General features: G+C 36.9%; 1 protein-coding gene and 1 pseudogene across 2 annotated transcripts in view; both read right to left on the bottom strand.

Moving 5' to 3' along the window:
- The window catches only part of GPM6A (glycoprotein M6A), a 523,488-nt gene that overhangs the window by 8,967 nt on the left and 490,748 nt on the right, over positions 1 to 23,773 (bottom strand). For both annotated transcript variants that reach the window (XM_069096708.1, XM_069096698.1), the window contains exon 4: positions 11,271 to 11,424. In XM_069096708.1, coding sequence (XP_068952809.1) covers positions 11,271 to 11,424 — 154 coding nt within the window. The remainder of the gene's footprint in view (positions 1 to 11,270; positions 11,425 to 23,773) is intronic.
- Positions 5,049 to 11,063, bottom strand: LOC138167746 (WASH complex subunit 3 pseudogene; annotated as a pseudogene).

Below are 23,773 nucleotides of genomic sequence, written 5' to 3'. Positions count from 1 at the left end.
CTACTACTACTACTACTACTACTACTACTACTACTACTACTACTACTGCTGCTACTACCACTATCATTACTAGTACCACCACCACCACCAGTATGCACTTTATATTCTTTAAGGGAAGCAAATCACTTTATATATGTTGTCTCACTTGAATTTTACAATAGTCCTGTGAAGTAAGTGCTATTATTATCTGTACTTTACAGATGAGGAAATGGATGCTGAGAAAAGTTAACAAATGTCCAGAGTCACACTGCTAGTAACTGTCTCTCACTAACATTTTCATGTACACACAAAGCTCCAGGCCTTCATTCCAGCTTCCAATTTACTGCCAGGGTAGCTTTAACCTCTCTAGGGCCCAGTTTCCTCATTTGTAAAATAAGCAGAATGGATTAGATTTTTTTTTAGGTGTCCTCTATGATCTTTTTATTCTTCTAGGTCAAACCTAACTCTAAAAATACTTGCAGGTAAGACTTAGTATTCTCCAGAAAGTATTCCTTGACAAAAGTTACCTTTCTCTAATGCCTTATAGAGCAGAGGTGTCAACAGCCCATGGTGAGAGAACCAGATTAAAATGCAATCAGAAAGTGTTTAAGAAAAAATAAAAATACAGTACAACATGGATAAAAAATACAGTACAGCAGAGCTAATGTTAATTTGAGGATTTCTAAATTAATATGTTGTCAGCAGGGATCTCTTTCTATTTAAGTTTGACAGCACAGCTCTGCAGGATATATAGAGACAGGTATCTCTATTTTGTCTAACAACACAGACTCACATAGAACATTCAGAATTGATGCTTAATTTCCCTACTGGATGGAAAAACAGCAACAACAACAATAAATAGTGGCGCAAATAATCCTAAATAACATATATTCTAAAACCAATTCATCTGTGGCTTTGGAGTGAATAATTTATTTTGTAACAGAAGATTTGCTTTTATAATTATGTTTTCATTATGTTGTATTAAAACAAATTTGTGTTTCTTCAGCTGTTATCAACTGGATAGTGAAGTGGGGGAGGGCAGGGAGTGGGAGATATTTTCAAAAATGCTGAGCAGCAGAGTGAATCCAAACTGGAATTAAGAACTGGTCACAAATTATTCCAAAAATGGTATAGGCCTCATGTAAAACAGAAAACAACTAAAATGGATGTGTTGAAAAAACAGCATGCATTCATATAGGATTTTAACATTTAGAAGTACTTTCCTCACCATAAACTTGTGAAGTAAATATTAAAATTGCTAATGTTGCATAATTGCACAATTTTATATTTGAGCCCAACCTTTTCCCTGAAGAGACCCATCTATTTAATATCAGTAGTCTTTAAGGCAGTGAAGATAGCTTAATGGACAGAGCACAAGGCCTGGAGTCAGGAAGACCAGAATTCAGATCCATCCTCAGACACTCCCTAGTTGTGTGACTGAACTCTGTCTCAGTTTCCTCAAATATAAAAAGGGGATGATAATAGCACCTACTTCACAAGGTTGTTGTGAGGATCAGATAAGATGGTATTTAAAGCACTTTGCACAAGGCCTAGTACAGAGTAGATACTATATAAATGTTTATTGATTGACTGATTATCTGTGTGACCTTGAGAAACACAGTATATGGATCTATAAAATCAAGGGGGTCTATGATATCTTCTTGGAGGAGAGAGTCTGAAGGTTTGCAATCTCCACAGTTGGAGGGAATACGGAGATGAAGAATGTTAGAGCTGGTGTGGATCTTAGACATTTTCTAATGCAGTTCTTCATTTCACAGGTAGGAAAATTGAGGCTTAGAAAGTTGAATCGACTTGACAAAAGTCCCACAACTAGTGAATGACAGAACAGGGACTTTAAAACACACTTTCTGAATCCATGTCATGTGAGTGTGTGGTGGTATCTCCACATCACCCATTCACAGATTGACTGGAAGTTCTATACCCAGCCTAGTGGAACCCAGGAATTATCCAAAGCAAGGAGTCTGTAATAATAGCAAACGTTTGTATATCACCTTGAAGTTTTCAAGGCCTTATGTCAGACCTTATGGTAAACCTTTGAGGTAGATTGTTTATATACAGTCACTCCTCAACATTTGCATGTTTAACTTCCATGACTTGAAGCATTCATGTGATTTTATCAATCTCATTTCCATTTTCATGCTGACAGCCACACTCATTTGCATCTATGTGCAATAGAGAAAAAACAGGAGGCACCATGAGCACAAGTTTTTGTAGCAGTTGGTATTCTACTAGGTGCTCCCCTGGTCTTGTTCAGCCTACCATTGTAGAGTAAAGAACTCCCTCCCTGTACATTCATTGCATGTTTTCATTGCTTGCCTTGAAAACTAAAGTTTTGTATTGTAATTATGCCCCCACAGTACAAGATCTCTGGGCTCGAAATCCAAGTGTGCAAAGTTAGTGATGTGGGGGGCGGCTAGGTGGCGCAGTGAGTTAAGAGCGCTGGCCCCAGAGTCGGGAGGACCCGGGATGGCTTCCAGCCTCAGATACTTAAACACCCACACAAAAAAATACTGGCTGTGTAACCTTGGTTAAGTTACTTAACCCCAATTGCTTTATAAACTAAAAAAAAAGTGATGTGGCTTAATGAGAAAATAAAAGCGTTAGATAAACTGTACTAGAATGTGTGCTGCTGCTGTCAACTGCAATTTTGGTGTTAATGAATTGATAATTCAGTGCCTCCACAAAGAGGAAAGCATAGCATACAGTATAATGCCCTCACACTGCCAATGCAACACAATAGAATGTAAGATTCAGGTTAAAAAATTTTTTAGTTTTTTTAAGAATTTTCTTTGCTATACAATGCTGATGGTAAGGTAGATTTCCTGAGTTATGAAAAGTTAATGTCGTTTGAAATCAATGGGATTTTTTTATTAAAATGTAAGTACAAAAGGTCACAGAATACTAGGGAATTACTAGTGAGAAAAAATATTTTGCATATTAGAAATTTTGTGTACTGAATTTTATTGGTTATCTCATGGTTACTGTGTTACAAACATGCATGTTATCAGAATTAATGTTTAGTAATAAAGAATCAAATGCAGGAAAAGTGTATTTTCATCCATCTCTAGCAAGATTACTGTTTTTAGTAATTGTAGGAACCTAACTTCCTCTTTTTCATAGGTTCTGTGTATCAGCATTTGAGATTGACTGTGTTAAGGAAACTGAAGCTTGAGAAAGATTAAGCGGTCAGGATCATATAATTAGTAAATGGTATATACTTTTAATTCTGACATTACTAAAGTAAGTCACAAAGAAAGTAATAGTTTGAGAATTAAGACCCAGTTCTGCTTGTGACTTCAGTTCCAGGGCTTTTCCTACTACACTCTGCTGCATGTATGCACTAGAGGATGTAGTGCTGGAGACTCAGGTTTTAGACCCAACTAAACTACGTGACATTGGGCAAGTTGTTTCATCTCTCTAGGACTCGAATTTTTGTTTTTTCTTCATTTATTTAAAAAGTTTTCCCCAGTTACATATAAAAACAATTTTTAGCATTTGTTTTTAAAACTTTGAGTTCTAAATTCTCTCCCTTCCTCCTTCCCTACCCCTTCTCATCGATAGGCAAGCAGTTTGATGTAGGTTACACATGTGTAGTCACGCAAACCATATTCACGTTACTCATATTGTAAAAGAAAATATAGACAAAAAAACTCAAGAAAAATAAAGTTTTAAAAAAGTGCTTCAATCTGTTATTTCAGACACCCCCAAGTTCTTTCTCTGGGGATGGATAGCATTTTTCTTTTTTCTTGGATTTTTGGATTCAGGAAGGCAAGGCAATTGGGGTTAAGTGACTTCCCCAAGGTCATACAGCTAGTAAGTGTGTCAAGTGTCTGAGGCTGAATTTTAACTCAGAACCTCCTGACTCCAGGGCTGGTGCTCTATCCACTGCACCACCTAGCCGCCACATGGATAGCATTTTTCATCATAAGTCCTTCACAGTTGTGTTGGATCATTGTATTGCTGAGAATAGCTAAATAATTCACAGCTGATCATTTTACAATAATGTTGTTACTCTGTTCACAGTACATTTCACTTTGCATCAGCCCATGCAAGTCTTTCCAGGTTTTTCTGAGAGCATCCTGCTTATCATTCCTTATAGAACAAAAGTATTTCATCATAATCACATACCATAACTTGTTCAGTGATTCCATAATTGATGGACATCCCCTTAATTTCTAATTCTTTGTCCCCAGAAATAAACTGTTATCAATATTTTGCGGGGTGGCTAGGTGGCGCAATGAGTAAAGCACCAGCTCCGTAGTCAGGAAGACCCAAGTTCGGTTTCACCCTCAGATACTTAACACCCACACAAAAACTAGCCGTGTAACCTTGGGCAAGTTACTTAACCCCAATTGCCCTCCAAAAAGCAAAAAAAAAAAAAATACTTTGCATATATAGATCCTTTTCCTTTTTTTAAATCTCTTCTGCGATACAGACCTAGTAGTGTTATTGCTACAACAAAGGATATGCATGGTTTTTTTAGTCCTTTGAGCACAGTTGCAAACTGCTCTATAGAATGGTTGAATAAGTTCATAATTACACCAACAATGCATTAATGTCTCATTTTCCCCATATCTCCTCCAACATTTGTCAGTATAAGGTAGTACCTCAGAATTGTTTTAATTTGTATTTCTCCAATCAGTAGTGAGTTATTTTTTTTTCATATGGCTATGGATAACTTTGATCACTTCACCTGAAAACTGATCATATCCTTTGGTTATTAATCAATTGGGGAATGGCTCTTATTTTTATAAATTTGAATCAGTTCTCTTGTATGTTTGAGAAATGAGACCTTTATCAGAGAAACTTGCCTCAAAATTTTTTTCACAATTACTATTGCTGACTCTATTTCCCTCCATCCTATTCCATCCCCTGCTTATTCTATTCTCTTTATTCTTTCAACCTGTCCCTTCTTAAAAGTGTTTTGCTTTTGACTACCCCTCCCCCAATCTTCCCTCCTTTCTATCACTCCCACCCCCTTCACTTATTCCCTTCCCCCTATTCACTTCCCCCTCCTACTTTCCTGTAGGGTAAGATAGATTTCTATACACAGTTGAGTGTGTGTGTCCCTTTTTGAGCCATTTTTGATGAGAGCAAGGTTCACTCCCTTCCCCTCACCTATTCCCTCTCCCTCTCCATTGTAAAAAGCTTTTTCTAGCCCCTTTTAAATGAGATAATTTACCTCATTCTACCTCTCCCTTTCTTTCTCCCAATACATTCATCTCTCACCCCTTAACTTTATCTTTTTAGATATCATCCCTTCGTATTCAACTCACACCTGTGCCCTCTGACTATATATACTCCTTCTATCTGCCCTAATAATGAGAAGGGTTTTTTTGAATTACAAATCTCATCTTCCGATGTAGGAAATGTAAACAGTTTAACCTTACTAACTCCCTTATGATTTACCTTTTCTTTTTACTTTTTATGCTTCTCCTGAGTCTTTTATTTGATAGTCAAATTTTCTATTCAGCTCTGGTCTTTTCATCAAGAATACTTGAAAGCCATCTATTTCATTGAATGTCTAATTTTTCCCACAAGTAATTATACTCAGTTTTGCGGGGTAAGTGATTCTTGGTTGTAATCCTAAAACTCGTTTGCCCTCTGGAATATCACATTCCAAACCCTCTGATTCTTTAATGTAGAAATGGCCAAATATTGTGTTATCCTGATTGTGTTTCCACAGTACTTGAATTGTTTCTTTCTGGTTATTTGTAATATTTTCTCCTTGACCTGGAAACTCTGGAATGTGGCTACAATATTCCTAGAAGTTTTACTTTTGGAATCTTTTAGGAGGTGATTGGTGAATTCTTTCAATTTCTGTTTTACCCTTTGGTTCTGGAATATCAGGGCAGTTTTCCTTGATAATTTCTTGAAAGATGATGTCTAGGTTCTTTTTTTGATCATGGCTTTCAGGTAGTCCAATAATTTTAAAATTATCTCTCCTGGATCTGTTTTCCAAATGAATTGTTTTCCCAATGAGATATTTCACATTTTCTTCTATTTTTCCATTCTTTTGATTTTGTTTTATAATCTCTTGATTTCTCAAAGTCATTAGCTTCCATTTGCTCCATTCTAATTTTAATTCTTCAGTGAGCTTCTGTGCCTCCTTTTCCATTTGGGCAATTTGGCTTTTTAAGGCATTCTTCTCCTTATTGGTGTTTTGGACGTCTTTTGCCATTTGGTTTAGTCTATTTTTTTAAAGTGTTATTTTCTTCAGTATTTTTTGGTCTCCTTTATCAAGCTATTGACCTTTTTCATGATTTTCTTGCACTACTCTTACTTCTCTTCTCAGTTTTTCCTCTACTTCTCTTATTTGATTTTCAAAATCCTTTATGAGTTCTTCCATGGTCTGAGACCAGTTCATATGTTTCTTGGAGGCTTTGGATGTAGGAGCTTTGCCTTTGTTGTCTTCTTCTGGTTGTATGCTTTGATTTTCCTCGTCACCAAAGTAAGATTCTTATAGTATGATGTTTTTTTTCAGGCTGTTTGCTCATTTCACCAGAGTTACTTGACTTTTTTTTTTAAAGCAATTGGGGTTAAGTAACTTGCCCAAAGTTACACAGCTAGGTTTTTTCTGTGGGTGTTAAGTATCTGAGGCCAGAATCGATCCTGGGTCCTCCCGAATCTGGGGCCAGCTCTCTTACTCACTGCACCACCTAGCCTCCCCTCTTGACTTTTTAACTCTTTGTTAAGGTAGAATTCTGCTTCCAGTGTGGAGGATGCACTGCTCAAGTTTCAGGGATTTTGTATAGCTATTTTCAGAGATATTTCTAGGGACCTCTAAATTTTCAGTTTTTCTAAGGCTGTATGATCAAAGGAGAAGTCTTTACTCCTCTCCTGGTCTTTGCTTTGGTATGTGAGTGACCACAAGCACTCTTTTCTGCCTTGGAACTGTGAGGAGAATTCTTTTTCTATTGCTGCTACAAGCTCCGCCATGCCAGCACTCCTCTTCAACCCAGAACCACCACCCAGGACTGCAGCACAGATCCAAACATGGGCAAAGCAAGAGAATCCTGCCTTGGCACCAGCAGAGATCCCTGCAGTCCTCCTCTGATCAGCTGCTTGATCCTCCCCCCCCCCCCCCCATGTCTGTGGGCTAAGATCTCTGGAAGCAGCCACTGCTGCCACCACTACCATCCCCAACACCATTGTCACTGCCCTGGGGCTGGGGCTAGACCATGCTCCTCTCTCCCCAGGTCTGACAGACCTTTCCTACTGACCTTTTAAGTGGTGTTCGGTATTTTGGGGCCACAAAGTCTAGAAACCGCCACGCTTCCATTGATTTAGTCTCGAGGCCTACTCTTGCTTTTGCCTGCGGCTGGTCTCATTTTTCATGATTTTCTTACATCGCTCCCATTTCTCTTCTCATTTTTACTCTACTTCTCTTACTTGTTTTTCAAAATCCTTTTTGAGCCCTTCCATGGCCTGAGACCAATTCATATTTTTCTTGGAGGCTTTGATTTTGCTGTCTTCTTCTGAGTGTGTGTTTTGATCTTCCTTGTCACCATAGTACCTTTTATAGTCAGTTTTTCTCCTGTTGTTTGCTCATTTTCCCAGCCCATCGCCTTACTTTTAATTTTTTGTTAAAGTAGGGCTCGGCTTCGGGGGTGGAAGGCAGCACTGTCTAAAGCCTCAGGGGTTTTGTGCATCTCTTTTCAGAAATACTTCTAGGAATCTGTAAGTTTTCAGTTCTTCCAAGGTGGTATGATCTAAGAAGGGGTGTTTCCTACTCTCCTAGTCTGTGCTCTGCTCTGTCAGGGACCACAAGCACTCTTTTCTGCCCTAGAGCAGTGAGGAAGGTCATCCCCTCTACTGCTACTGTAAGCTCTGGTGTGCTACTGCTCTTTCTCTCCTTGGGACCCAGAACTGTGACCCAGATTCGAGTGTTTGCAAAGAAACAGAGTCCTGCCCCACTCAGTGCTAGCAAAATGACCCTTGTAATTTCCTTCTGACCAGGTGTTCAGCCCCCTTAGTGGTTGTGGGTTAAGAGGTCCAGAAGTAACCTCTGCTGCTGCTGCTGTTGCCCCTGCAGATTCAGTCATTCCTTATGTATGTTCCTTGCTTCCTTGCTGGAATGGAATGACCTGATCTGGCTTGTGCTCTATTCTCACATAAGCGTGACAGACTTTTCCTGCTGACCTTCTAAGATGTCTTTGGCATCTGTGGGCTGAGAGATCTGGAAACCACCACTGCTGCCAGTAATTCTGTTGCTTGAGGCTGGGGGCTGCTCTGTACCAGTGTAGTCTCTCTCACCTTGGTGCAACAGACTTTCCTGCTGACTTTCCAAGTTGTCTTGGGCTGCAAATTTGCTTCACTCCATCTTTTGTGGATTCTGCTCCTCTAGAATTTGTTTAGAGTCATTTTTAAAGGTATCTGGAGTGTTTGGGGGGAGAGCTCAGCCGACTCCTTGCCTTTACTTTGCCATCTTTGTTCGGCCCTTATTGCTTCTTTTCAGGCTCAGTTCAGGGGCCACTGCCTATAAGAACTGATCTCCCTAGTTGGTAGCACTCTCTTATTCCCTATATTTTACTATGTCACCCCCTCCCACTCCAAAAAGCTCTTCAAGGGCAGGTACTTTTTTTGTCTTTGTCTTCCCAGCATCTGGTAAGTATCTGGCAAATTCTTGCTGAATGTATGGAAATTGGCCCAAGCTTTGTGGTATAAAGCCCAGACTACCCGCCAATCTTGAGTTCAGTTTTTCCATTAGTTTGTTGTTGTTTTTTTTAATTCCACCAATATTTATTAGCTGTCCACTGTGTGTATAATCAGCACCAACACTTCAGTGGGAAGAACAACAACAAAAAAGATGACCTGACCAACCTATATAGACTGAGTCAGCCATCACTATCACTGCGTTGCTCATTTTCATCCGCCAGCTTATTAACATTTGAAGAAAAAGGTGAAAACTTTTAAAGAACTGCCACACAGGCAATACTTTAACACTTGCTATATTACAATATTAAAATGTGAGGATTTCCATGGTTTGTGATCTCTGGAGTGGAGCTTATTATTTTGAGCAACCTACTCAGAAACAAAGCAGCTTTACTGAACAGTATTTCCTGGTTGCTGCTTCATAAAACACATGAACACCATGTTAATAGAAGCCATGTTCTGCTTACAGATATAAGGAAACTTAGTTGATTGTGTTTCAAGGGAAACATTTAAAATTTATACATAATTAAAATAGAGTATAGAGACACAGACTTGTTTATTGCTAATCCTTGGCTCATTTTGGTAGATTTTTTTAAAATAAAATTTTAAATAGAAAATTTCTGGAAGTCTTAAGGATGGCTTATCATCAAGTCTAGCTTCAGACTAAAAGAGAAACAGAACAATTTTATACTTCTAGGGTAAAATAGTAAATTTTGGTCAATTCAGTGATTGGAAAATGGCACCATCCAATAAGTTTATCAATTTATCCATGTAAAAAATATTTTAGAGACTTTTAAAACTATTTTCTGTTCTGTACCACTGTTTAAAGAGGATTGTTTTTAAAGGTGAGAGGTTTCTATAATATGTGCAAATTCATTGCTTTTTGTGAGCATCTAGTCATAAGGGGTAACACAGATGCTTTACTAAACCCTTTCAAAAGGACACTGTATGTACAGCCAGTGTTGACCATTATTTCTGACCTTGGTTATATGCAATGATCAAGTGTTGAAAGGTATTGTTCTCTAATAAATAGGAAGAGAACCATCTTCACAATCATACCTTGAAGTCTTCAGAGGCAATTTGGTGATTTTGAATTGCATTGTCTTTTGGACAGAAAATTATTTAGTATATGGTATGGAGATGAACTCAGGTGGACATTTTCATGCTAAAATGATTAGTGCCAATAGCCTCAGTGTTTGAGTAGAGCTAATTAGGAATTATATTACCTGCTATTAAACTCAAAGTAATTGGTTTTTGTATTTCAACTTATATTGCATCACTCAGGTATCACAGCTTGGTACTTATTATACCATTATGATTTATTTTTATTAGGCTACTCAGTTTTTACTTATTCACGTACACTAGGGTTATAGATACTTCCATGTGGTAATAAGATGCACACTGTCAAGTTACTCATTCTACTGTAATAATAAAAAAAATCTTTGTAGTTTTAAAACAGAGAAATAATTTTTGACTTATTGTGTGACTGGTTATTAATTCCTGTATGGATCAGACAAAAATTCAAGTTAGTCATTGTAGAAAATTTTCACAAATTAAGATGATTCCTAGATAATTTTTTTCTTCAATATGTGATTAGAAACCACCATAAAGACCTGAAAAATCCTAGTCTAGTAAATATTTTCTAAGAGAGGTGATCTCTGAAAGTTGTCACCCTCCAATATGATTGAAATGGACTTCATCTTAGGTCTAAAGCATATAAGTTAAAAACATCACAATGAATGTATATATTATGTAGATATATAAATTCTAAAAGACTGAGATGAAGTTCAGTCACTAAAAGAAGATTCATTGAACTTTCTTTGGCATTTGCTTCACCTTTCCCATCAGGCACAGGGGTGTGTGGCCTCTCAAGAAGATCTGGATCCAGTCCTTCAGATACCATTTTGTTTCATATTGGATCACAGGAACACCTACTTGAACATATCTTGGATCCTTGGTTACAGTTAAGAAATTTTCTGCTGCCACTTCACATTTCCAGTGTCTTGTATACAGTTTTCACATTGAGGAGACACAGATGATTATGTTGACTTGAGGGAACTTCAGGACCATTTGTAAAACCATTAACATTGGCAGTTGATATTTCAAATCTGACATCTTCTAGACATGGAATAGATAATTGCTTTGCATACAGAATATTGAGTTGTTTCGGTTTGTTGGATCTGAAGTGAAAGAGCTGACAGCTTTTCTCCACAAACTGTAGAAAATAGGCTGGGGAACTGTACCATATATATCACAAACTGGTTTAGAAATGCAACAGCCCTTTTTTGTTGAATTGCTGGTACCTTGGTCAGGTCTATGCCCGACCCCATCAAAGGCAGCCCTTCCTTGTATAAAGCCCCAGTGTGTGGACCCCACGCCCTCTGTTTTCCCAGCCTGGACCCTGGGAGGGGCTACTCACTGGCTCCTCAGCCTTGCTCCAATAGTTTTAAAGGGGATGTGATAAAATTCAATGGCATACTTAATGAATTTATCTGAGCAGCAGCAAAGTACTAACAACTCATAAGTGCAATTTTTTTTAACTCAAATAGAATGTTTTCTGGCAACAGAACAGTTCAGACTGTTGCCAGTCAATAGGAGTCTATCATTTTACTTACCAAACTGACGAAGGTCCAAGCAAAGATTTGTTCCTTCCATTAATGTGGTGTTTCGGCAGATGGTCCACATGTTGAAGTACATGTAAACAGGCAGAGAGGTAAAAGCTGTGACTCCAAGCCAGGCCAACATGAAAACATATGTCAGCATAATGAACTGCAACACAAAATAAACAGAGAAAGCATAAATCCTAGAGCACAGCTCAGTTATGAGTGAAAATTTCAAATGCTCCAAATCTTTTATTCTAAAGAATGCATTTTCTCCAATGTGGCCAATTTGAACCAAGCATAAGAGGTTGCCAGGAGGCAGAAATAATAGAGAACACAGGTATAAACTTCTGGAAAATTTGTGCTGTCAAGAATTCTGACATTTGGGGAATGAGTAACCCCTCCCTGGTGCCTCATTTTAACTCATGCTCCATTAACATTTTATTTTGATAAATGCTACCATCCATTTTCTATCCTTTAGATTATGTTCATTAGATATTAAATATTATGTTCAAGGTCCTAAAAAACACAGCGTAAAGGCATGAAGAAAAAACTCAATAAATAAAAACTTTTGCCATTAAATTATGAGAAAAGTGAACTGAGTTATTATATAATTAATATTTTATAGTGTTTTAATGTGGACAAAGTAGTTGATATGCCTTATTTCATTTGTCCCTTAAGTCATCTTTGTGAAATAGCACTATTGAGATGATTGTCTCCATTTTACAGATAAGCAAACAGACTCACAGAGGTTAGGTAAAACTGCCTAACCACAAAGGAAACCTCATCTAAAGGATAAAATAGTCAATCATTAGACTTAAATGTAATGTAAGTTCCTAAATCCATAGTGGGTCACAAGAAATATTTTAAGAGTACTTATGTACTGAATGGAGCCTCCTTGCATATTTGGAATGGGACTGACAACAGTCAATAAACAATTATTAATGCCTTCTGTGTTTCAGGCACAGTGGTATGAAGTATATGTGTGTATACATATGTATATCTATACACACACGCATTCTTATCTGCATGTGGGCATATGTGTACTGCTATAATACGTGCATTTGTATATATGTACCAACATGTGTTGGTGTGTGTGTATGTCTATATATAGACACACGCACATACATACATCTGTGCCAGTGATTTGGGTGTAGAAAACTTGCAGAAAGATGAATAATGTAACAATGCCCAAGCACAAGCCCTTATACTCATAGGATCATTCTATCATAGATTTAGAGATAAAATAAACCTTAAAGGTCATTTAGTCCAAGTATTTCATTTTACAGATGAGGAAAATGAATTGCACACAAATTAAGTGACTTGCCCAAAGTCACATGTTTAAACCTAGAGATTCTGATTACTTATCAGAGTAGCTAGGTGGTTGTTTGAACAGAATGAAATTTATAAAAATATATCACAGTTAAAATGGTCATCTTTGTAATTACTATTTAGAATATGCCTTTACCTTTTTCCTTTCCAGAGTTTTGGGAATGTTCTCTCTAATTTACAGGTAGCCTGTGACTAGAAGGGACCTCAGATATTCTCTGACCCAACATCCTTGCTTTATAAACAAGAAAACTGGTAGTTTTATTATTGTGACTATTAACAGATTGTTAAATTGTTAATATCATGTGAGTTTGTGTATAAAAGTCAGGATTTTTAAAAAATAAATAAATTTATTTTTTAGTTTACAATATTCACTTCCACAATCTTTTGAGTTCCAAATTTTCTCCCCCTCCCAAGACAGCATACAACCCAGTATAGTTTCTACATATGCCTTCACATTAAACATATTTTCACGTTAGTCATGTTGTAAAGGAGAATTATAACCAATGGAAACAACCACAAGAAAGAAGAAACCAAAAAAAAAAAAAAGAGAGCAAATAGTTTGTTTCAATCTGCATTCAGGCTTTGTAATTCTTTCTCTGGATGCAGATAGCTTTTTCCAACATGAGTCTCTTGGAGTTGTCTTGGAACCTTGTAGCTGAGAGAAGCCAGTTCTATGAAAGTTAGCCATTACAGGTACAGTGTATCTGCAATTGTGTACAATGATCTCTTAATTCTGTTTCCCTCACTCAGCATCAGTTTGTATAAGTCTCCCCAGGTTATTCTGAAGTCTATCTACTCCTCATTTCTTATAGCATAATAGTATTACATTACATTCATATACCTCAACTTGTTCAGCCATTCCTACAATTGATGGGCATCCCTTTGATTTCCATTTCTTTGCCACTACAAAAAGATCTGCTAAAAATATTTTTGTGCATATGGGTCCTTTTCCCATTTTTATGATCCCTGGGATACAGCCCTAGAAGTGGTATCGAAAAGCTAGGATTTTTAAAAAATAAAAACTATTTTTCTGTTAATCATATGACTTTTAAACTTCTAACAATGATTTCACATTGAAAAAGTGTAAAATTATATGCCAGAGCATTCATAGAACCTTACTAAGAGATAACATATTTCGTTATTTACTAGGTCATTTTGACAAGTAATAAGGTTGCCTAATCGGCTGCTACACCGTAACATGCTTCCTTTATTATAAGTTCAATTTTTAAGCTTATAATTTTTGAGGAAACCATAAAATTTTGAATAGTGTAAATACAATTTAATATGAATTAGATTCCAGGTGTTAAATAAATTTGTTTTCTCTTGAGTCTAGAATCTAAGATTTTAGACTTTTAAGGCTAGCAGGGACCATATTTTACAAATGAGTAAATTGAAAACTTTTTCTGATCAAGGTAAAGTGACTTGTCAAAGATCACACAGGGAATTGGTAAGAGAGCCTCAACTAAAATTGAAGTCTTATGTCAACGTATCTTAGCATATATGTGTGGACTGGTATACAATGCACAGAATTATGTGTCTTTATGAGTACTTTGTATAGCTATGTGAGATACACAGACTCTACAAGAATGACGGAGAGTGCCTGTGGTTTATGCTGGGGTTAAGCAAGACGGAGCAGTGCTCCCATTCTTTGTATGTTTAGAATACAGGTGTCATTCATCCAGAAACTCTTTTCCCTCACCCTCATACCAATTGTTCTTCATTCTTATTTTTGGAATTCTTGCTGAGTTTAGCAAATATATAGGGCAGAGAAAAGAGAAATCACAAGTGGATTTATTCCTATGGAAGAGAATCATTTCAGTTTTCACTTTAAGTCCTTTATATGTACATTAAAACAGTATATTATAAGTGTACTTATACATTATATACTTACACTTGTACATTTATATTATGAAGCTAATGTCTTCTGATAGGCCATCTACATCTTAAATACCCAAATTCAAGACATGAAGCCATTTGGCTTAGAAGTTCATTTCTTTTAATCAGTTGAGCTTTCTGATATACATCTTTTTTTTTTTTTTAAAGCAATCAGGGTTAAGTAACTTGCTCAAGGTTACATGGCCAGTTATTTCTGGGTGTGGTACTAAGTATCTGAGACCGGATTTGATCCCCAGGTCATCCCAACACTGGAGCCGGTGCTCTTACTTGCCACCTGGCTGCCCCTAAGCAATTGGGGTCAAGTAACTTGCTCAAGGTTACACGGCCAGGTGTTTCTGGGTGAGTAATAAGTGTCTGAGCCTGGATTCGATCCCCAGATCATCCCAACACTGGAGCCGGTGCTCTTACTTGCTGTGCTACCTGACCGCCCCTCTGATATACCTCTTAAAGTAATATGAATAGGCTTCAAAATGTGAAACATTTTCCCCAGAACATAAGTGTAATCTTTCTATAAATATCAGGCAATTTTAAAGAGATTTTGTGGTATACCTTAGTATAGTTGAACAAACCATAATGCCTATATTTCTTGAGCTTACAAATCTGTATGAAAGATATGCCAGGTTAAGTTGCCAATATGATCAATAATACGGTTTGCTGTATTTTTAGAGATAACACTTATAAAATCTCTCTGATTCACTTTTTCATCATTTTTCCTAGTTGTAAAAATCCTTAGAGAGCATATTATATTTGCCTCAAAATAAGCTGTTTTTGAGAAATATCTCCCTTTTAATATTTTCATTGTTTTCATCTCTCAATAACTATATCCTCATATACTTGAGAGATTTAACTTTAATGAGGGCATTTAGATTTTTTCTTGACTTATTTCTAACTTACTTAATGACAGGAAAACTATATATGGTTTGACATATACTTCAGACTTTAGAATAGTAGTTATTAGAGTCCAGAGAGAAAGCCTGGCTTAGCTCAGTAGTGATGTGGAAGTTGCTTAAGGATGAAATGTTAGTGCCATAGCCACTGTTAATTCTAAAGAATAAAAAAAGAGAGATGAGTTTCTTATCTGACTCTTACCTCTTCACTCTTAGCTGACTCTTGAACTCACTGACCACTCTTTGCTCAATTTCTTTATTTGTAAAATGGGGATGATAATAGTACCTACTTCCCATGGTTATTGAGAATGAAATGAGTTAATATTTATAAATCACTTTGCAAGCCCTAAATTTCTAAATATAATATTTAGGATTTTTATTTTGGCCATAGTTGTCAAGGAGTCTGATTCTTAATTTATATCTCCTTGACTTAGGTCAGTTCTTTTATTAAATAATCTTTTGATTTTGATAAAATATTTATTGTTTGCTGTACAGTCATTGAATAGTCATGTCTGGTTGCTCATGATGCCATTTGGGGTTTTCTTGGCGAAAGTACTAGAGTGGTTTGCCATTTTCTTTTCCAGTTAATTTTGCAAATAAGGAAACTGAGGCAAATAGGGTTAAGTGACTTGCCCAGGGTCACATAGCAAGTAACTATCTGAGGTCACATTTGAACTCAGGCAGTTCAGTCTTCTTGACTTCAGACTGGTTACTCTATGCACTGTGCCACCTAGCTGTCCCCATTACATTTACTGTTTTCTAATTATTGTATTTAGACTGTTGTCTAAATAATGTATTTACTATTATCTAATGTATGCATTGAATTCTCTAATAATTGAGAATTCTCTAGTAATTCTATTTTTACCTCTTGCTTTTCTTCCTCCAGGTATTCTTGTAGTCTTGTTTGACAAACCATATTCTCCCTTAAGGCTCAGCCATGGCTGTTGTTGAGTTACTCTCTTGTTATAGGATTATCTCTTGGGTATCTTAACTCATACTTTTTATTGATTCAAAAATATTTCTTCATGTTGGTAAAAGAAACATATAGACAGTAGGAACATTAGGCAACAATTGACTACTTTAAGTACGTATCCTACTTGATAGCAGATTGAAGAACCCTTATATGATTTATTCTGGGAAAAGAAATGTGACAAATTCCAAGATAATGAGGCTGCTGGAAGTGAGGTACTGCTCAGACCTCTGGTTATCTCATATACTACTATTAAGTTCCTTTGTTTCAACTTCATTTAGCTTATATTTCTTTGGGTGAAGTATTCCTTACTTAAAGAAAAAATATCTTTTGTATAAAATTATCCTGAAATAGTGTTGGGTCTAGCACCTGGTATATGTTTTTAGACCAAATGGTGAAGAACATATTCTGTAAGTGTGGAAGAGAATATCTTCCATTTATAGCCTTAGAGCTGCCTGCGTATTCAGTGATCAATTTGGGTCACACAGATAGTGTATAAAAGAGGCAGGACATGATCCAGGTCTATAGGACTCCATGGCCATTTTGTTATCAACTAGGTTATGCTGCTTCTCTCTCTTGGCACCTAATAAACACCTGATCATACTTTCCCATTAATTTTTAAAATAGTAGATCAATACATATTTGATAATTGCCTACTATGTGCCAGGCATCATATACCATGCTAGTCACTGGGGATATAAAGACAAAAATGGGAATAATTCATGCCCCCAATAAGCTAATATTGGTGCAGTAAAAATATATACAAAGATAAGGCATGAAAAATTAACTTTTCACAGACATGGTAGTGAGTAACAGGAAGACTAGTACTCTAGTTCTGCCTCTGCCACTGACTACCTATATGAATTGGAGCAAGTCCTTCCCCACTCTTGGCCACAGTTTCCCCATTAGTAAAATGAGGAGATTGGACCTCAGAGTCTCTAAGGTCTCTTCCCATTGCCAAATACTATAATTCTGTGACTTTGTATAATTCATTTTGGCACATAACTTTGGGATTTAACATGAATCATAGTTTTAGCAGATTCCACTTCTCAGTATAACATCAAGTTAGAACCTGCTGCTTTGCATCCTCCACCCTTAGCACTTGTGTCCTCCTTCTAGCCCCATGCAAAACAAAGAAAACTCCTCTTCTTCGTGGTGTATACATGTAGAAGATATGCATATGTCAAATACATAAAACAACTGTGATAAGCCATACCTCTTCTTCAGGCTGAATATCCCCATTCCTGCAACTGATTCCAATCCATTTTCTATCCTGTCCACCCCCCCCAATTAATCTTTGAAAATTTCTCAGAGACCTTTGTTTAGTATGTACAGAACCAAACCCAGAACTCCAGATGTGTTCTGAACAGGCCAGAGTATAGCAAGACTGTCTTCTTCCCATTCTTAGACATTGTGGCTCTCATACTGTCAGTGCACTCTCTCTTTCTCATCTAATACTTCAACTCTATCTTGTTTCTCCTTTCTATATATTGACCACCTCCTTTTCTGCTCATCCATGTCTTTTTACATTATTTATTATTTCGATCCTTGATTAAATGTGTGTATACATACATTTGTGTATGTGTACATGTATGTGTATATATATATATATATATGTGCATATGTGTGTGTGAAGAGAGAGAGAGAGAGAGAGAGAGAGAGAGAGAGAGAGAGAGAGAGATGTTCGTTTGTTTGTTTTCACCTCTACCCCCACCCCTGGATAACAAATGATTATTTCATTATGTCTTAAGTCCAACTTAAAGGCCCCAGCACTTACAAAATAAATGGATGTCAAAAGAATACTGTAATAAGAGAGTCTATAGAACAGTCATACTATTTGTAGCATCTTCTCATTCCTGAATCATTTGCTTTTTCTATGAGAAGGGTTTTCAAATGCTATATTTTTTGAAGGTGCTTCTCCTTGGAGAATGAGATTCATCATTTAGTTGGACTGAGATGCAAAGTGTATTGGGAAAGGTTTTCAGAGTGTCTTGCCACTGCTACTTAACAAGTCTAAGAATGGATGACTTGTGAAATTAGAGCACTGCTTTTTTGAGTGGCCCCACATCTTCCTCTGAAGTCTATGCTACTCAAGTTAATTAATAGAGCAGAAAAATATATGGCAAGGTGTGGATTTGAGAAAAAATTTTTAGCCATTTGTATTATGCCAAGATGAATCTGTTAAGTCAAGGAAGGTACAAAAGTCTTTTCCATGAGACCTTGAGGCTGGCAACAGTTAAGCTTGTGACCACAAATGCCAGTTCATATTACTTAAACAAGGTGAAAAAACCCACACTCAGACTTCATATTGGGTAAGTGTTTTATCCTATACACACAGTCTTTGCTACACATAAATATTTCTTTTTCTTTTGGAAAGGGTTGAGGAAACAGAGCCTTATGCCTGTGACTTTATCAGTATTACTGGTATGGGAACTGTATCTACCAATGTAAATCAGAACTCTTCTATAACTTCTAGTCTTAGAATGATGCTTAAGGAAACTGGGAAGGGAAGAATCTTGCTAGTATCACACAGAGAGATTTTCAAAGGCAGAGCCAAGATAGTGGGATAGAACAACTTCTTCCAATCTTCCTCTCCAAACAACTTAAAAATAATATCTCAAATTTGAATTCTGGAGTGGCAGAGACAATAGTAGGTCAGGTCTTTTAGCCCAAGAAAACTTAGGAGGTTTTAAGGAGAACTCTGTTACATGGGAGAGGGAGGGCAGTAGAAGCTGGCTTGGAGTCCATGTGGATGAAATAGCAGTGGTGTGAACAGAAGCAGTAGCTTCAGGAGCTCTCAAACCAGAGACTATAAGAGAACTTTTCAACTAATTAGAAAGAGATTACAGGAGCGGCCAGGTGGCTCAGCGAGTAAGAGCACGGGCCCCAGTGTCGGGATAACCTGGGGATCAAAGCCGGGCTCAGACTCTTAGCACCACACCCAGAAATAACTGGCCATGTAACCTTGAGCAAGTTATTTAACCCCGATTCCTTAAAAAAAAAAAGAAACAGATTACAGGGGACCTCTGTGCTAGTACTGGATGCAGGACTGGATACTGTTTGGCAACTATATTATCTATATCCACTTCTGGGTCACAGTTTAAGGGAATAGAGAAGCATGTGCATATGTGTGTGTGATTTTTTATACATATGTAATAGCTGTGTAAATATATTTTTAAATGCTTTAGCTTACATATGGTGGTGACAGCAATCTGATCTCTGACCTGGTCCATTCTTCTCCTAGAGAGATGATTTTTGCCTTTGGACATAGCAGAAACAGAGCCTTGGCTAGATGCTTGCTCCTTCCCTTTCCTACTTCCAAGAAGGAGGTAGCTGACTAGAATTTTATCTATCAGTTTTTTGGAGGACATAATTCAGAGTAGGACAGAGGGGAAGTGGGAGGCAAACTTTTGAATGTCTACCAAAGACCTTTACATTCTGATGAAGGAAAATAGCACACAGGGGTGAGATGGAAGGGGGAAAAAGGCTTTGTATATGTAGTGACTTGGCTAAAGATATCTTAGACGTGCCATGAAGGCTAGAATGAGCAAAACAAAGGCAAAGCTGACCCACTAAAGCTCATAGTGGTTCCAGAGAGGAGCACTTTTGGCTAAGAAAAAGCAGGGACCCTGAGGAACACTATCCATCACAAGGGATCAGAACAAGAGCGGAAACTGGGAGAGAAGTGACTACACCTCTCCCCAGATTATGATAACCTTGGAAGCATTAAAAACTTCCCCAAAACCCAGTAGCTCTGAAAACAGAAGTGTGAAAAGCTGAATCTTGGGACAAAATACTTACCACCCCACTCTGAGAACAGAGCTTAATTTTAACATAATGTTCAAAATCAAGCAATAGGGCTTAAAAGTCAACAAACAACAAAAAGAAGTTAGCCATGAAAAACTACATTGGTATGAGTGAAGCTCAAGCCACAAACTCAGAAGACAATGACATTAAAATAGTTACATGCAAAGACTCAAAGGAAAAAACAATGAATTATTCAGAATCCCAACAAAAATTCCAGGAAAAGCTAAAAAAAATAGTTTTCAAAATTAAATGAGTGGTCGAAGAAAAATTAGGAAAAGAAGTTAGAACAATGCAAGAAGATTTTGAAAAGACAATTAACAGCTTGGCAAATGTAATGGTAATGGGGATTTGAAGATCTTTCCTGCTCCTTGTACTTTAGCACCTTGTTTCCAGACAAGTACTTAGCACCTTGTTTCAAGTTCCTTAAGAAACAGAACTTGTGAATCCCACAGTGGGAGGAACTTGCTGATGCAACTGGAAGGGGTGGGGAGAGGAGGAGCTAATGACCAGGATAAAAAGCTGGGTCCAAGCTGCGAGGAAGTCAGAACTTCTGGGAGCAAGCAGCATGGAGGCTGAGGAGCTAAGAATTGAGAGCAGAATTGAGAACAGAACTTGTGGTGGAAGAACTGAGAAGAACTGAGAACTGAACTGAGAAGAACTGAGAGATGAGAAGAGAGAAGAACTGGGAGGAAGCATGGCTGTGGTGCTGGTACTCTGTCTGTCTGTTTTGATGTTATTTTGTCAGATTCATCTGCTGATCGAGGATGTTGCTGTTGTTACAGAAGTCCTGGGACCTTACTGTTGGTTCAGAAGCCCTGAAGGAGGATTTTCTTGTTGTATGTTTACAGAAATCCAGGAGGAGGGTCTTACTGATGTTTTCAGAGGTCCTGTGACTATACTGATGAATTGTGTTGATTTCTCAGACCTTGTTGTTGGGTCTATGTTGATTTCACAGGCAGAAAGTGAATTGATAATGGTGCATGAATGTTGTTTTGACTATGTTAAGCTTTGTCTTCCCAGAAACAGGAACTGTGAAGGACTTGAGGTGGACTGGATGGACACTGTGAGTTTTATTATGGAATGGGAACTGGATAAAGAGCTGGATAAGATACTGGGAACTACATGCTTTTTAACCCAGGTGACAGTTTTGTAGATTCGGGCAGGAGCTGGGACCATGGAAGAGGAACCATGGAAGATGAGAGTCAACCTAGAGTCAAGATGAAAAGATCTCTTCTTGTGTACCTTTTGCTAACTGAAAAGATTATTATTTAGTGTGACCTAGGGGTAGAGAACTTTGACCTTTGTACTTTGTGTCCATTAAGGAGAAAAGCCTCCTTAAGGATGAATGAATTAAGGATTTACTAAATGATTGAGTTACTAAATGATTATACTTTGTTTAAAAGTATATGGCCACTTTGGTGAAAACTATGTGGCCATTTTAGTGATAAGTTGTTACATCATAACATTGTGAATGCTGTACTTTGATTTCTGTGAATGTTTTACCTCAGTTTACTGCTGAATAAATAGAGTTCACTATATTATATAATCAGAATCTTGAAGGTGTTCACAGCAGCAGTCCTCTGGAAAGCTATTCATGCTTGGTTTTATAGTAAAAGAGAAACAAAATTATACTGAAGAAAATAACATCTTAAAAACAGAATTGGCAAGATGGAAAAAAAAGAAGTACAAAAATTCAGTAACAAAAATGACTCTTTAAAAAGCAGAATTGGCCAAATGAAAAAGGAGGCACAAAAGCTCACTGAAGAAAATAATTCTTTAAAAATTAGAGTTGGGCAGTTGGAAGCTAATGACTCCACGAAACATCAAGAAACTATAAAGCAAAGTTTAAAAATGAAAAGAATAGAAGAAAATGTGAAATATCTCATTGGAAAAACAACTGACCTGAAAAATAGATAAAGGAGAGATAATTTAAGAATTATTGGAGTACTTGGAAGACATGATCAAAGAAAGAGCCTAGATATCATATTTCAATAAATTATCAAGAAAAACTGCACCAATATCCTAGAACCAGAAGTCAAAATAGAAATGGAAATAATCCATTAATCACCTCCTGAAAGAGATCTCAAAATGAAAACTCCTAGGAATACTATAGCCAAATTCCAGAGCTCCCAGATTAAGGAGGAAATAACTGCAGGCAGCCAAAAAGAAACACTTCAAATATCATGGAGCCACAGTCAGTACCACACAAGATTTAGGAGCTTCCACCTTAAAGGACTGAAGGGTTTGGAATATGATATTTCAGAAGAGAAAATAAACTAAGATTACTAAGATTGCAACCAAGAATAACCTACCCAGCAAAGCTAAGCATAATTCTTCAAGGGAAAGAATAGATAATTAATGAAGTAGAGGGCTTTTAAGCATTAATGATGAAATGCTTATAGCTGAATAGAAAATCTGACTTTCAAATACAAGACTCAAGAAGCATAAAAAAGTAAACATGAAAGAGAAATCATAGGGGACTTACTAAGGTTAACCTATTTACATTTCTATATGGGAAGATGATATTTGTAAGTTCTAAGAACTTCATCATTATTAGGACATTTAGAAGGATTCTAACTGTCCTAGAAAAAGGGCATGGGAGTGATTGATTATAGAGATATTTTTTTAATAAAATGTACAGACAAAAAAGTGGGATACCCTGGAAGAAGGAGGAAGGGAGAGGAGGAATGGGAATTTTTTTTCTCACATAAAAGAAGAAGAAAACAAAGAAGAGTTTTTACAATTGAGGGTAAAATGGTGTGGGGTGGGGAGGGGGTGCTTGAACCTCACTCTCATCAAAATTGGTTCAAAGAAGGGGAAGTGTGAGTGTGTTTGTGTGTAAAAAGATAAGAGAAAGACAATGGGCAGAATTTTAAGGAGTGACAGGATAAAAAAAGAAAAGAAAAAACAAGAAAATAGCAGAGAAGGAAATGCACAATTAGCAATCATAACTGTGAGTGTTAATAGTATGAACTCACTCATAAAATGGAAGCTGAAAGCAGAATGGATTAAAGTCAAAATCCAACAGTATGTTGTTGACAAGAAACGTACTTAAAACTGAGACATACACAGTTAAAATGAGGGACTGGAGCAGAATTTTTTAAGATTAAGATAAAGTAAAAAAAAAAGGCAGGAGTAGCAAACATGACATCAGGTGGAGCAAAAGTAATAATAAACCTTATTAAAAGGGATAAGCAGAGAAACTATATTTTGCTACAAGGCCCATAAACAGTAATCAATACTAAACATATGTATCAAGTGATATACCAACCAAATTCTTGAAAAATTAAATAAGTTAAAGGAAGAAATAGACAGTAAACTATATTAGTGGGGAAGTTAAACTTTCCCCTCTCAGAGCCAGATAAATCTAATTATAAATCAAATGAGCAGATTTAAGGAGATGAGTCATATCTTAGAAAAATTAGATATGATAGACCTCTGGAGAAAACTGAATAGGAAAATAATGAGTATGCTTTTCCCCCAATTGTACATTAACCTCTTCACAGAAACTGACCATATGTTAGGGCATTAAACACTTCACAGCAAATTAAGAAAAGAGGAAATGTTAAAAGCACCCCTTTTAGTCCATAATGCAATAATTACATTCAATGTGAAGCAGTGGAAAC

The sequence above is a fragment of the Petaurus breviceps genome, unplaced genomic scaffold (genome assembly GCF_028583685.1).
Source record: "Petaurus breviceps papuanus isolate PSGF00001 unplaced genomic scaffold, PetGlider_PUasm1.0 126, whole genome shotgun sequence".
In the NCBI taxonomy this organism is placed as follows: Eukaryota; Metazoa; Chordata; class Mammalia; order Diprotodontia; family Petauridae; genus Petaurus; species Petaurus breviceps.
Note: the sequence above shows the minus strand (reverse complement) of the source record. Positions and strands in the feature narration are given on the sequence as shown.